The following is a 12,881-nucleotide window of genomic DNA, read 5'->3' on the forward strand; positions in this document are numbered from 1 at the left end:
CTATTGCCTAAAGTTGTCTAACTAAATCAACAACTTCTGTGTAATATTGTGCTATTGCCTAAAGTTGTCTAACTAAATCAACAACTTCTGTGTAATATTGTGCTATTGCCTAAAGTTGTCTAACTAAATCAACAACTTCTGTGTAATATTGTGCTATTGCCTAAAGTTGTCTAACTAAATCAACAACTTCTGTGTAATATTGTGCTATTGCCTAAAGTTGTCTAACTAAATCAACAACTTCTGTGTAATATTGTGCTATTGCCTAAAGTTGTCTAACTAAATCAACAACTTCTGTGTAATATTGTGCTATTGCCTAAAGTTTTCTAACTAAATCAACAACTTCTGTGTAATATTGTGCTATTGCCTAAAGTTGTCTAACTAAATCAACAACTTCTGTGTAATATTGTGCTATTGCCTAAAGTTGTCTAACTAAATCAACAACTTCTGTGTAATATTGTGCTATTGCCTAAAGTTGTCTAACTAAATCAACAACTTCTGTGTAATATTTGGCAACCTTTGCAATGTTGTAAAAGTTTGAGTCAAGCCAATAAACTTTACATAGGGACCTTATTCTGCATCTAATATAATTTAGGGGCACATATTTTTTTCTTCGTTACATCGTATTCAGGTTCATCATGTTCATTTGATATTTTTATGACACACGTAATTAATAATTAGTCAATTAGTCAATTGCTCACACTGCAGCAACTTTTGAGCAAGTGATTGACTTCAACTGCAACCAACCACTTTGCTAATAGCGAATCACTAAATAACATTATAAATGCAGCCGAGCACCTCCAAACGAAGAGAACACCGCCCTTCACATGATGTAAGTCTTAAGCGGAGAAGACGGGCACTGATTGGTTCTGGTAGTGGAATAAGCACCGCTTTCCAGTCATTCGTGTTTGCATTAAATGTCTGTAAATTAAAAACAAACACTTTGAGTACCCTATGCTGTTTCACTTACTATCATTAATGTATTTATTGGTCAAAAGGCTGATTATGTTGAACTGAAATGGCCAAGGGCAAACAATAGTGCATCCTTTCTCAGTGTTTTGAGCCAATGAGCACCGAACCCCGTACGAGAGACCATAGATTCAAAGTCGAAAATGGGTTTAATACCAGCTTGATTTTCTGGTCTGGTCTTTGAGACATTTGGAAAAGAAAAACGATAAAGGGGATGATTATAGATTACCGCGGATATTCGTCCGAGTATAGTCCCACGTTAAAATAGTCCCACCCCCTATTTTTCGAAAAATTCCAGAAATTGTAAAAAAAAAAAAATGATGTTATTTATTTTTTCAGTTTTTGAGTGTCCCTGGACCTAGACCTAAATGCTAGGATCATTCATGGTTGACCTAAATAAAATTGCATGATGTTTTGTGTTTTTTAATATGAAAATTGATAATTTGTATTCATGTCATACTCGATTAATGATTTCAAAATGCATTGAATTTATATGCATTTTGAAATCATAATAGACTATGACATGAATACAAATGTTCAATTTTCATATTAAAAACACAAAACATCATGCAATTTTTTTAAATATTCATTTCCCCCATGCATCTCAATTTCGACCGAAAATGTTCCAAAGGGGACGTCTATCCCCTCGAGCTCCCTCTGCCCTGAGACGAATTCGTCTCAGCCTCTGCTAACCCATGGTTTACGACCCTGACTCCGGGGGGGGGGCACTCAACTTTAGAAGTGACGGGTATGTGCCTACCGGCGTCGCGAAGTAGGGGCCTATCGGTAACAAAGCATTATTTTTTAAAAGGGGGTCATTGGGTACAAACAAAATAAAAAAGGGGGTCATTGGGTATAATATTTTGAAAAAAAAGGGGGTCATTGAGTATAAGATTTCAATAAAAGGGTCATCGGGTAGAAAATTTTGAAAAAATGGAGCAAAATTGTGAAAGTTTCGGCATAATTTTGAAAAAATGGAGCAAAATTTGAAAGTTTCGGCATTATTTTGTTGCATTTTGATGATGCTATTCTAGGAAATCTAGAAAAAAGGGGGTCATTGGGTAGCTGCAACCAAAAAAAGGGGGTCATTGGGTAGCAGCAACTAAAAAAAAGGGGGGGGTCGTCGGGTATGAAAAAAAGGGGGTCATCGGGTAGAGTCGACTTCAAAAGAGGTGGCCTATTGACAGGCACATACCGTCACTTCCAAAGTTGAGTGCCCCCCGGCCCTGACTCCCTCATATTAGCTCAGAAAAGTGTTCATTATTGCAATGTGTCAGTGCAATCCCCTTCCACTATGAAAGATCACTACGTCACAATACTTACCATAACATCACCATCCATATCCATTATGTACATCAATGAACTTGTTGAATTCCCATATTGTACTTGAAGCGCTGTTATCCACTTCCCTAACTGATTGCCACTACCTTGAGTAACGATTGTAGTTATCCTGACTACCGATACAAAATCCACCTGATACCACATATTGTTGTCTGCTGACCCAGCTCGCCAATGGGAATCACCATTTAATCTAGCTTTTGAAGCAATGGTATTACTTCCGTTGAAAGAAGATGCGCTGAGCTGGTCATCACTGATGGCTCCACTTTCAAAACCAAAATGTTTCGGTGGAATGCAGGCTAGATGGGAGAGTAAAAATGAATCATTATTATGGATGCTCAACAAATGAAGCCACGCGCGTTCGGTTATATACTCCCAATTCTCTCTTATACAGTTTTCAATGGAAAAATATTTTACTTCAAGCACGATTTTCTCATACATGGTCATTTCACAGCGAAAAGACATTATCATCAGTTAAAAGAAGAAGCCCAAATCCCCAAATGACCAAAATTTCAACATACATTTCAACATCTTGTTTTAAACCACTGGGTTTGTGTAAAGGCCACATATTTACTGCGTCCTCCTATGGGAACTGAGAGGAACACACCAGTAGTGTGGGAAAATCGATGTTCGTGGATAAATTTTTAGGGGAACTTTTCATCTAAACCCTAATTTCTGCATGTTACTCTGACATTTGCGCAGTTTTGTCTATATATCTTGGTATTTTTCTGTGATTTTAAGTCACCTTTTTCAGACACTGCCCAGCTCTAATTGGTAACCATTTCTCTATACACTTTATCTACCGTTGGGCAACTAACTGTTGAATTCACCACACGCAAAAACCTGACAATTTATGAAATACCAGTAATGGTTTATACTTGCTATTAAAAGTAGGTGAAACTAGCGCCACATTTCTGATGATCATGTTCCTCAAATCATGAAATAATGCATTATTCACCAGAATTTTGTTCACATTTTACGTTTATACCATTTTCCTTATCAACATCCTACCTTGTTCTGAAGATTGAATCTGTCTTGTCAACGAAGCTGCAAACGAATACTCTCGATCTTGAACTCCCGCCGTGGTAACTGTATCACCTGGTTGCAAATGACCCGGATCAGCATCATAATACCAGCGAGTTTCTGAGGCATCCTCACCAAGATTGAAGGTGATAAGTGGATTAGTGACAGTACTCCAAGCTAGCCCAATAACATCTCCCTTGCGGACTACTATGCGTTCATCCACTGACACAGCGTAATTGACAGCTTCATTGATCACTCCGATTGCCGGGATATCATTGATGCCCACTACGATGAACTCAGTTGGTACCAATGTTGGTCTCCATACTATAGCTCTAAATGGCTGCGAAGCCATAGCCTGGTAACTCCATCCATTGATGACGCCATCACATGGTATGCTTTTGCCAGGTAAAATAAAGGTCCATCCTGATCCATCATATGAATATCGATTTACACTAGTGTTCCATCCCACTACTTGAATATCCTTACATTCTGCACAAAAAAAGAGGCGATACAATACTGCAAAAACTATGTTCCGCACTAGAAACCAAAGTGATTTGACCACCAAAACACATTTTTACACATATTCTTCCTGTCACTATATGTAAACATTTTACCCGCACAACACAAAGAGTAAAATTCATATAATTCATGATGGACAAGTAATTCTCAACCTAATTTCCACGCGCTTCACATAGGCTACCCGACATATATTTGACCCCGCGATATACTTCTTACCTCGTCTGAAAGAAACCTTTGCCAAAATTCCTTTCGCCTCAGTGCCTTCATCAGATTCAAAAATAACAGCAAGGTTTCTGCCTGTCGACTGCAACTTCTCTGGTATGAAGGTCCCACAGTATTTCCCTATCACCGGTGTAGTAGAATTCACCACATCGTAGACCGTGAAAGTGTCAAAGTCATTGGGACAGTAACCTAGTATTGGACCATCGCTCTGGAGCTCGAATTCCAAAATAGTTAACACAACTATATCGTCTTCAATAGGTGCTTGAATCGTAACGGTACATTGTGTGTTCGCAGGGTAGTTATGTGGATAAGATGGGGAGTGAAAAGTCGCTTTATGTGACACGGTGCTTCCACAATAATCTGTAATAAGAAGTAAAATAATTACCAATTAATGTTATCATATTAATGGGTATATATTTAAACGCTATTTGCACGGTTGTTTGATGTATATAGAATTGGCTTCATTATTAACTAAATGCAAACTATATATGGCGCTATTTATCCTAAATCATATTTCTTTATTTGCAAGAGGTAGGTGATTAATACTGCCATTAAAACAGCTGGAATAGGTGAAACAAGCAACAAGGAAAACATATTTTATCAAACAATAAAAGGAATTATTTGTATTGAAAGCTTGAAAGAGTAATATCCAGTAACTAAATAGCGCCACCAATTTTGTCATTAATAGGCACATTTTATATCCGAAAAAGCTTTTAAAAAAGTGCTATGAAAGTGAATAATTTTGTAAAAGAGGGGAAATTAAAGTTGCGAATGACTCAAAAGCATCTGTATACATTAACATGATATCGCGTTTAGCTGTTAGCCTAAAATTTGGTTGTACATTATGTTTTGTTTTAAAAACTAATAAATGATCCCTTCAAACAACCGTGTTTGAAAATAGCGTTCAAAAATGATACTCACATTGTATTGATCGTTACCGTGATATTTATATGATATCAACGCACAGTCAAAGAGAAGACTCACCGAAATTTCGGATCGAGTCAGGTTCTATAGCCTAACTTTTAGCTCTAGTCACGGCAAGTAACATAACTCGAATCACTGTACACATTGATGTGATGGGATCGCATCACTGAATATCACTCGAAGTCAGTCGCCTCATTTTACCTCGAGTCATAATTATACTCGTTACATGCACCTCTACAAAGAAAGCATAATGAATGTATTTTGCGAAATGTTGACATCCCCCTGTGAATCGCTTACATCCGAAACGTGGACTGAACCCCTAAAAATGGACCTTCTTGGTAAAAAAAAAAAATTCAAACTCTAATGGTGACCCGCAGATCAACTTGCTAGAATTGTACACAATGCAATTTGCAGGCAGCAGCTTAATCAGCGCCAATATTGCAACATTGAAACAAACAACTATACAAACATCCAATTCAACCCAACCCCAATCCCCCAGTAGGCAATGAGGATAAAGTGCCTTGCCCAAGGACACAACACGTTGGCACGAGCGGGGCTCGAACTCGCAACCTATGGATTATGAGTCGGGCGCCTTATCCACTCGGCCACACGTAAAGTGGACCTTTTTGTCGATGACCCCTCGCACCCCTAGCTACGTGTTTACATTTTGCTAATGATACTGTAATGATACTTACCTTGGCTGAAAGAAATCTTTACCAGAAATCCTTTCTGCTGGCTGTTTCCATCAGACGTAAACACTACGGTGACATTCCTACCTGTAGATTTCAACCTTTTGGGTATGAAGGTCCCACAATATTTCCCTATCGTCGCTGCATCAGAATTCGGCCCGTCGTAGACCGTGAACGTGTCCCAGTCATTGGGACAAAGGCCTGTTGTACCATCGCTGTCGAGCTCGAAATCCAGGATAGTTAACACAACTATGTCGTCTTCATGAGGTGCTTGAATCGTGACGGTACATTGTGTGTTCGCAGGGTAGTTACTTGGATACAATGGGGAATGAAATGTGGCTTTATGAGTCACAGTGCTGCCACAATAATCTGAAACGAACATGATATCAATAATTTGAATTAATTTCATATCATTCGTGTTTCTTCTTTTTTTCGGGTTTGTACATTAACGCTACATAAGAGGCACTCAACTTTTGTACCGCTTACGTTAAGCCTGATGAGATCTATAGAATAGAACCGTATTCTTTTGACCGATCTACCAATTGTTTGCCTCGTGGTAGTAATCAGCATCATTTCATACATCATTAAAGGAAACCATGTTACACGATGCATGCAGGAGGAGTGGTTCATTGAAATAAGGACACGATGTATATCGGTAGGTTATTAAAAATATAGCCCTTAAAGTTTATAAAAGCTTTTTATTATATTTGATATAGAAGGATGCTGGATATGCATGTATCAAGTTTATGATACCTTGCGACGGTTCAAGAGAAGTCGCTTCCTCAGAAGGTGTTTCCTCAGTAGGTATTTCCTCAGAAGGTGTTTCTTCATAAAGTGTTTCTTCAGAAGGTGTGTTCTCAGACGCTGTTACTTCAGGTGTTTCTTCAGATGTTGTTTTCTTAGAAGTTGCTGATTCGGAAGGTGTTTCTTGAGAACTTGTTTGCGCAGAAGTTATTTCCTTGCCATTTTGACTTGTTCCAACTTCAGTAGATTCTCCTTTCGGCTCAATGGCCAATGTGGTAGTGGGGAGGTCTAAATAATTGGTAATCAACATTATACTTTTAGTTACATTAGTACATCTTACAGACAGTTCGGTTTGTAAGAGGAAAATACGCGAATTGATACACTCTGTCATATAATGGCCTAATCCAGGTAACGTCCCTTGTGGACGATTTGAAAAAAGTCTTTTACAGGGGGAGTATGAATTTCTAATGGAGCTGTCTAATGTGTTAATTCTACTTGAAATTCATAGTCAACTTCAGGAATATATTTCGACATTCTTCCACAGGGGGAGTGTAGACGTTAAATGGATTAGCCCAATTTAAAGAACATTCCATAACTTTCATTAGATATATAGTGCATCCCTCAGAATTGAGTATTGCACACGAAAGAATGCTTGGTAATAAAGGGTTGACACGATATAAGTCCCCTCTAAGACTTTGTATAATAATCGAAAAGTTGTTTATAAAATTAAACATTATTAAAGATATTAGTAGCATGTTTTGTTTTACACACCTGGTCCAATTTATAATGTCAAACGTTGTTGCTCATTATCTAAGAAAAGATACAGTTTTGGAAGTTGCACTTAGGTACATTACACTATCACAAAACATGCAGAATGTAATCCAGTTTGGAATATTCGCATTCTTTGTGATAGTTAATTGAACCAGACCAACAATTCCGTGCTGCGCAGGTCAGGAACCAATCACACCGCGCCGATGCCCTGACGTCAGACGCAAACTAGTCTTTTTAATTCAGTTTTCAATTACAGAACGACGGAGATTTGGAGTACGCCAAAAGTCTTTATCCTTTCTTAGCTTTTCCAAAATAATTTGCCATAAAATTGGTATTATATCGCGAATTAAAAAAAAAATCTAAATTATTTAATATCAGAAGGGCATTCCTCATATTCAGAATACAATTTGATATGTCTGGTGTGCTCTCATGTCCCAGAAAAATACTGTGCAAACATTGCTGCCCCGAGCCCCGAAAAGGTGATTCAATTACATAAAACAGCTCTCTCTCATGGAGGGACTTCTGAAGATGGAGTCCAGAAAATGTTTAAACATACCAGTAGTATCGCATGGTCCCAACAATAGCGCCTCGATTTTATCAGCACATGTCATTATGTGTTGTAAGGGAGCGGCAAAGGCGTTGTACCCTCCGAGTAACACCCCATTGTTACAAGGGCAATGACCACCATCCTTCATCTTGTTTGCACGAACCCAACACTTTGTCTTTGCAACGTGTTGTTGTCCCACGTAGCACTTGTTATCGTCTTCGTTGGCATCAACAAATGCTATAAGATAATATAAAAATGTTAAGTATTTCACAGTCGTGATAAGTTTTAGGGTAGGCCTAAGGTTTAAATTAGGGCTACGGCTTTTAGGGTACATCTTTAGGTACATAGTCCGTTCATCATTGAGGATCATAGAGGTAGGCATTATATGCATAGTGTCTGAACGGATATGGTGGCTTGGAAAAGAGCCGTTTATATATTTTAAAATATTGAAAGTATGAAAACGCAATTATTGATGCCCTCTGCTGTGCATTCAATTCGGGTCCCAGCCGATATGCAGAAAAGAACCGCTTGTACAATATAGCAATATTGTATAGGTAGGAGGTGTGGGTGCTATGCGCGAGGGGAGTGGAGTGTGGTGGGGGTTTGAGTATACGACTATGAACTCATCAGTGATGTCAAGTTTTTCACCTTTTTCAAATCCTTGTTATATTATTGTCGTATTGTATTTAATTGTAATCTTACTTTTGTTTAATCCATGTTTACTAAACGCACCGCTGGTACAAAAGAGTATGTCCTAAAATCATAGAAGTAGGATTTTGTCCAAGAATGAAGACTTGTGGATCTCGTAGTCAAAGTCACAAATGTATAAAACTTCATCTTTTACCCCGTTTGTAATGTATTTATTCCAGTCGGATCATTTTGACCTTTTTAAAAGTACGAGGTAAATGGAAGCATACCGTATACGATTCAGCAATTTTGAAAGAAACAAAGCAAAGATTGCAAATTAATAAGTGAATTACCGATTTTAATTTGCGTCATTGAATGATGATTAGAAACAATTATACATACCTGCAATACACGTCATAATTAAAATAGCTTGGATCCAGAACGCCATTGTGTTTAATCTTCTTTAATCTTCTCTATTCCGTACAGACAATCAACCACCAGACTTGCTTCCTTGTGTCGAAATGACAATCTTTTTAATTAATGTCGGTGGCTGGGCCCAATTAATATTTATTGTAATTACTTATTTTTATGATCAGTATACATAATAAATGACATTAATGGTCTTCGCCTAATGATAAAAATACTATATAATTCATGAAAATGACATCTTAGCGTGCACAGGAATTCAATAATGTCGCTAAATTAAATTTGCTAGCAAACTCCCAATCTTGTTCGATCTTGTTAAAAATGATTTTAAAAAACCCAAGGAGACCATATCAATATTTAATTCTTACTTTATTAATATTAGGCTGAGCAATATTACACGTAGGCTATAGCCCTATTCTATGCTTAAAAATTTGTAATTAAAGAAATGAAGCTCAGACAAACTGGCACTTATATATTTGTAATGAGAGCGGTAGGTATATATTAATATTTTGCTTATATTGAGTACAACTCGTATTATTGCTTAGTTCCACACTTGCTAGAATATGGCGATTGAAGTAATTGGAATGATGCGAGAAACATCAATTGCGCAGGGTAGTGTTAGACCCAGACCCAAACCCCCCCACACAACCCCCCACACACACACAAAGGAAATCGACATGCCGACCCACTCCTTCCTACCCCATGTCTGGGCAAACAAATACTTTTTTTTTGGCCTAATGGTAACGTACGGTATGTCTCGGTCTCGTAAGTTACATTTTAACTTCAAAATATGTTGGAAATGCGTGAATGAAATAATATTAAAGGGCGTATCTATTGCAAAAACAAGTTTAACTCCATTCAAAGAAAATAATTATTACATTACAAGTTGACTCTGCCATTTTTTATTCGTATTTCTCCTGAAAAAAGACAAATTGTGTTGGTAAAATGCTGTCTCGTACGGCCCCAGGCTTTTCAGCGTTCGAAGCGAAATATTGATTTCCAATGCAACAGACTGGTGACGTCATTAAATGAACGTTTAAAGAACTTTGCTATGTGTATGCATAGGCCCTATAGACGAATCCAACGAGCCAAGTGATGGTTAGAATTCAGTCTGCCATTACTGGGTCCCGTCTGCACCAAACTGGTGTTGTTACTGCCCAATTGGAGTCTAATTGGGTGGATTAAATCCGCTTAAAAATCGATCTTGAATTGTATTATGTTGTCAACTTTCATCATTCTTTTGTCTACGTGTAACACGGGTGATGGAATGCAGTTTAATATCTCCGCCAAGGCCACATCATTTCACATTTTAGGTGGAATAGACCTAAGGGGGAACCCAATAATGGCTGTCATTGAGGTGTAGGAATGCGTGAAAATGGATTCGTCTATACTGTCACAGGATAGGGAAAAGGATGGTAACAATGGGGATGTCGGACAAAAGGACCGAATGGACCGTCACTGCGACAAGAACCGCAGTCAGTGCGCTGTAGAAAACATACTCCACTACATCAAATCTTTTGTGTTTACGCAGTCACTTACAAATCCGCTAGCTGCTCAAATTCTGATCATACGGTGAAATTGATCGAATATTTTTTTTTTAGTCCAAGTATTTCTCATCAAGTTGATATACACATGAATTTTAATATTACATTTTACTAATATATAATAAAGAAGCGGTCTGATTTTAAAAACATTAAATTTGTAATACGTGATTCAGATTTTTTTCTGATAGAAACAACAGTATACGTTCTGTGCATTGACAGTGTTGGCAGTCCATTCTCTCAAAGCTGGCCATGTTCATATCATGACATCGCTGTAGTTTCTAGGTCAAATCTGTCTCGTTCGAAGGAACTCATCGCTTAGAGTTGTTTTTTGCGGAATATCAATTTTAAACAACTTATTTTCCCAAAAAAAGGAGTCAATTTTAAACAACTTATTTTCCCCAAAAAGGAGTCATTTTCATTTTTTGAAATTCGCGATATGATACAAATTTTATGACAAATTATCAAAATTTTATATGATATGTACTTAAAGTGTATGTAAATGGGAGGAAAAGCCGATGATCAATAAAATGTTGACCTTTCATATTGAAGATATACATTTTTCCCCAAAAGACCTATTTTTTGGTGTTTTTGATGTCGCCACGCCGATGCCACATCGTTACTGCCACTTCACGGCTTTTAATTAATTGAGCAGTAACGGTTTTCGCTAAGCAATGTGCACATCGTCGTGACGATGACGACAAATGACGACATCTCAGGTCTATCCGCAAAGGCTTATGGGATTTATCGAAAAGGGGAATTACGAAATTTAGACTGGTTGGTTAGATCAAGGTGCAATGGGAAGCTGTTAGGGGTAGTCACAGTCGTTGTACTGATGGACCCTGCGCCACTTGTAGGCTGCAAAAGGGGGTCTGACATATTCTAATGACAGCGGAATAAATGTAAAGCGCTTTGAGGCTGTTTACGGCATAAAGCGCTAAATAAATATCTACATTTTTTATATACATTTTTTATCAAATCATTGAGGTTGAACCAAAGAGGACCGACTCCGCCATGTTTGCGTGTCGCTCATGGTGGACAAAGAGTGCACCTCCGCGGACTGATAATTTCGCTATGCGTCCGACAACCGTCGATTCAAAGACTTCGATTCAAACTTGAGTGCGTTGTTGTTCGCAAACCTTTGTACCGCTCAAGCTTAAAATACGAAATTCTAGTTCGGGCTCTTGCCGAAAAATGTAGAAATTACACTATTTGCCTTCCATGATCGACAAAATCAAAATTTTGATTCGATACTTTTTTTCGCGTACCTATGTCGTGAGTATACTTACTGTGTCGGTATTGGTATAATGTAGTTTGATCAGCACGGCGGAAACTAGGATGCCTTTGTTACTGAAAAGCAATACCTTTTTGTGAACCAATTGCCCTTTGACCCGATGACTTTCTGACGCTAATATATTTGTTATTAAAATCTAGATGAGAAAAAATATTGATTATGAGGAAAAGCAGAGTGTCAAGTTAAATATGCCATAGTTAAACCGTTGTGCGCCCAAACAGTATTCTGACCATATCATTCAGTATTCATGTCGAAATGCAATGAATAAGTTCATCAGACAAGTTGTCTGAAACTGACTGGCCTGAAATATTGTTATGTAACGATGTTGATAGAGCTTGGTCCATGTTTTTGGGCGAAAATCGCGAAGCGATTTTCGACCATATTGCGGTGGGTTTTGTACTACTTACTTCTTCACGGCGTTTCAGAATAAAAATGAAATATTCGTGCTGTCTATGTAATCAGGAAACTACAGAGGCGATAGTGTCCATTTAAATTTGTCATTACTACTTCATGTTGATATTCAAACAGTGCTATAAAGTTGTCTTACCAAGGAATATGTTTGTATTAAAAGAAATAATTGTTTTACAACTTCCATGAACTAGCATTACTTTTATGCAAATCAGAAAATTGCAACAGATATTTTTCATTTCTCTCAGACTGAGCGGTATTGCCAGATTGTACGTACAGTTGGGCTACATTAATAGCCTCATTATAGTTTTATTGATACTGGCAAAATACTTGCTTGCATGTGCTTGTTGTTTTACTATAGCGTATAGAATATGTTAATGATACTTGGCCTTCACTTGGCTCTGCTGATGTAACATCAGTAACGCACTCACTCAGGCTTGCTGGTTTAACGAGAATCCTTTAATCGGTGTAAATGAATAAGTGGAGCTAAAAGGCGCAAGGTACCATTCGGAAGTAAATTATTATACATGTACCGTGCCAATTGGACTTTCTGAAGGAGGGGGGGTAAGATGAGCTGTAAATCTGTGTATATACTAGATTGAGAGACCTGATACTGCTAATAATATCTGGGTAAACGTGGAAGTTAACTTATAAAGAACGCCATTTATATTATGACACATTTAAAGCTAAAGACATGTGAAAATGTTATTCTGATGAAATTTATTGTTAGAACACGGAGATAAACTAGCATTGAATTGTTAGAAGATTTATGCACTTCTCACAACACACGCAAGTCATTATCATGGTCATCATGATATCAGGTAAATTACACGATTTGATCA

General features: G+C 37.7%; 1 protein-coding gene across 1 annotated transcript; it reads right to left on the reverse strand.

The window, feature by feature from the left end:
- Positions 1-360: 360 nt before the first annotated feature.
- LOC140164028 (neuropilin-1-like) lies at positions 361-8,886 on the reverse strand. The gene is made up of 8 exons (XM_072187303.1): positions 8,773-8,886; positions 7,753-7,980; positions 6,435-6,713; positions 5,688-6,050; positions 4,063-4,428; positions 3,316-3,816; positions 2,290-2,603; positions 361-918 (listed from the first exon to the last, which is right to left on the reverse strand). Exons 1-8 carry the CDS (start codon positions 8,816-8,818, stop codon positions 766-768), a joined length of 2,250 nt encoding a protein of 749 aa, XP_072043404.1. The 5' UTR covers positions 8,819-8,886; the 3' UTR covers positions 361-765.
- Between the last annotated feature and the right edge of the window lie 3,995 nt (positions 8,887-12,881).

Source organism: Amphiura filiformis, chromosome 11 (assembly GCF_039555335.1).
Source record: "Amphiura filiformis chromosome 11, Afil_fr2py, whole genome shotgun sequence".
NCBI classification, from domain to species: domain Eukaryota; kingdom Metazoa; phylum Echinodermata; class Ophiuroidea; order Amphilepidida; family Amphiuridae; genus Amphiura; species Amphiura filiformis.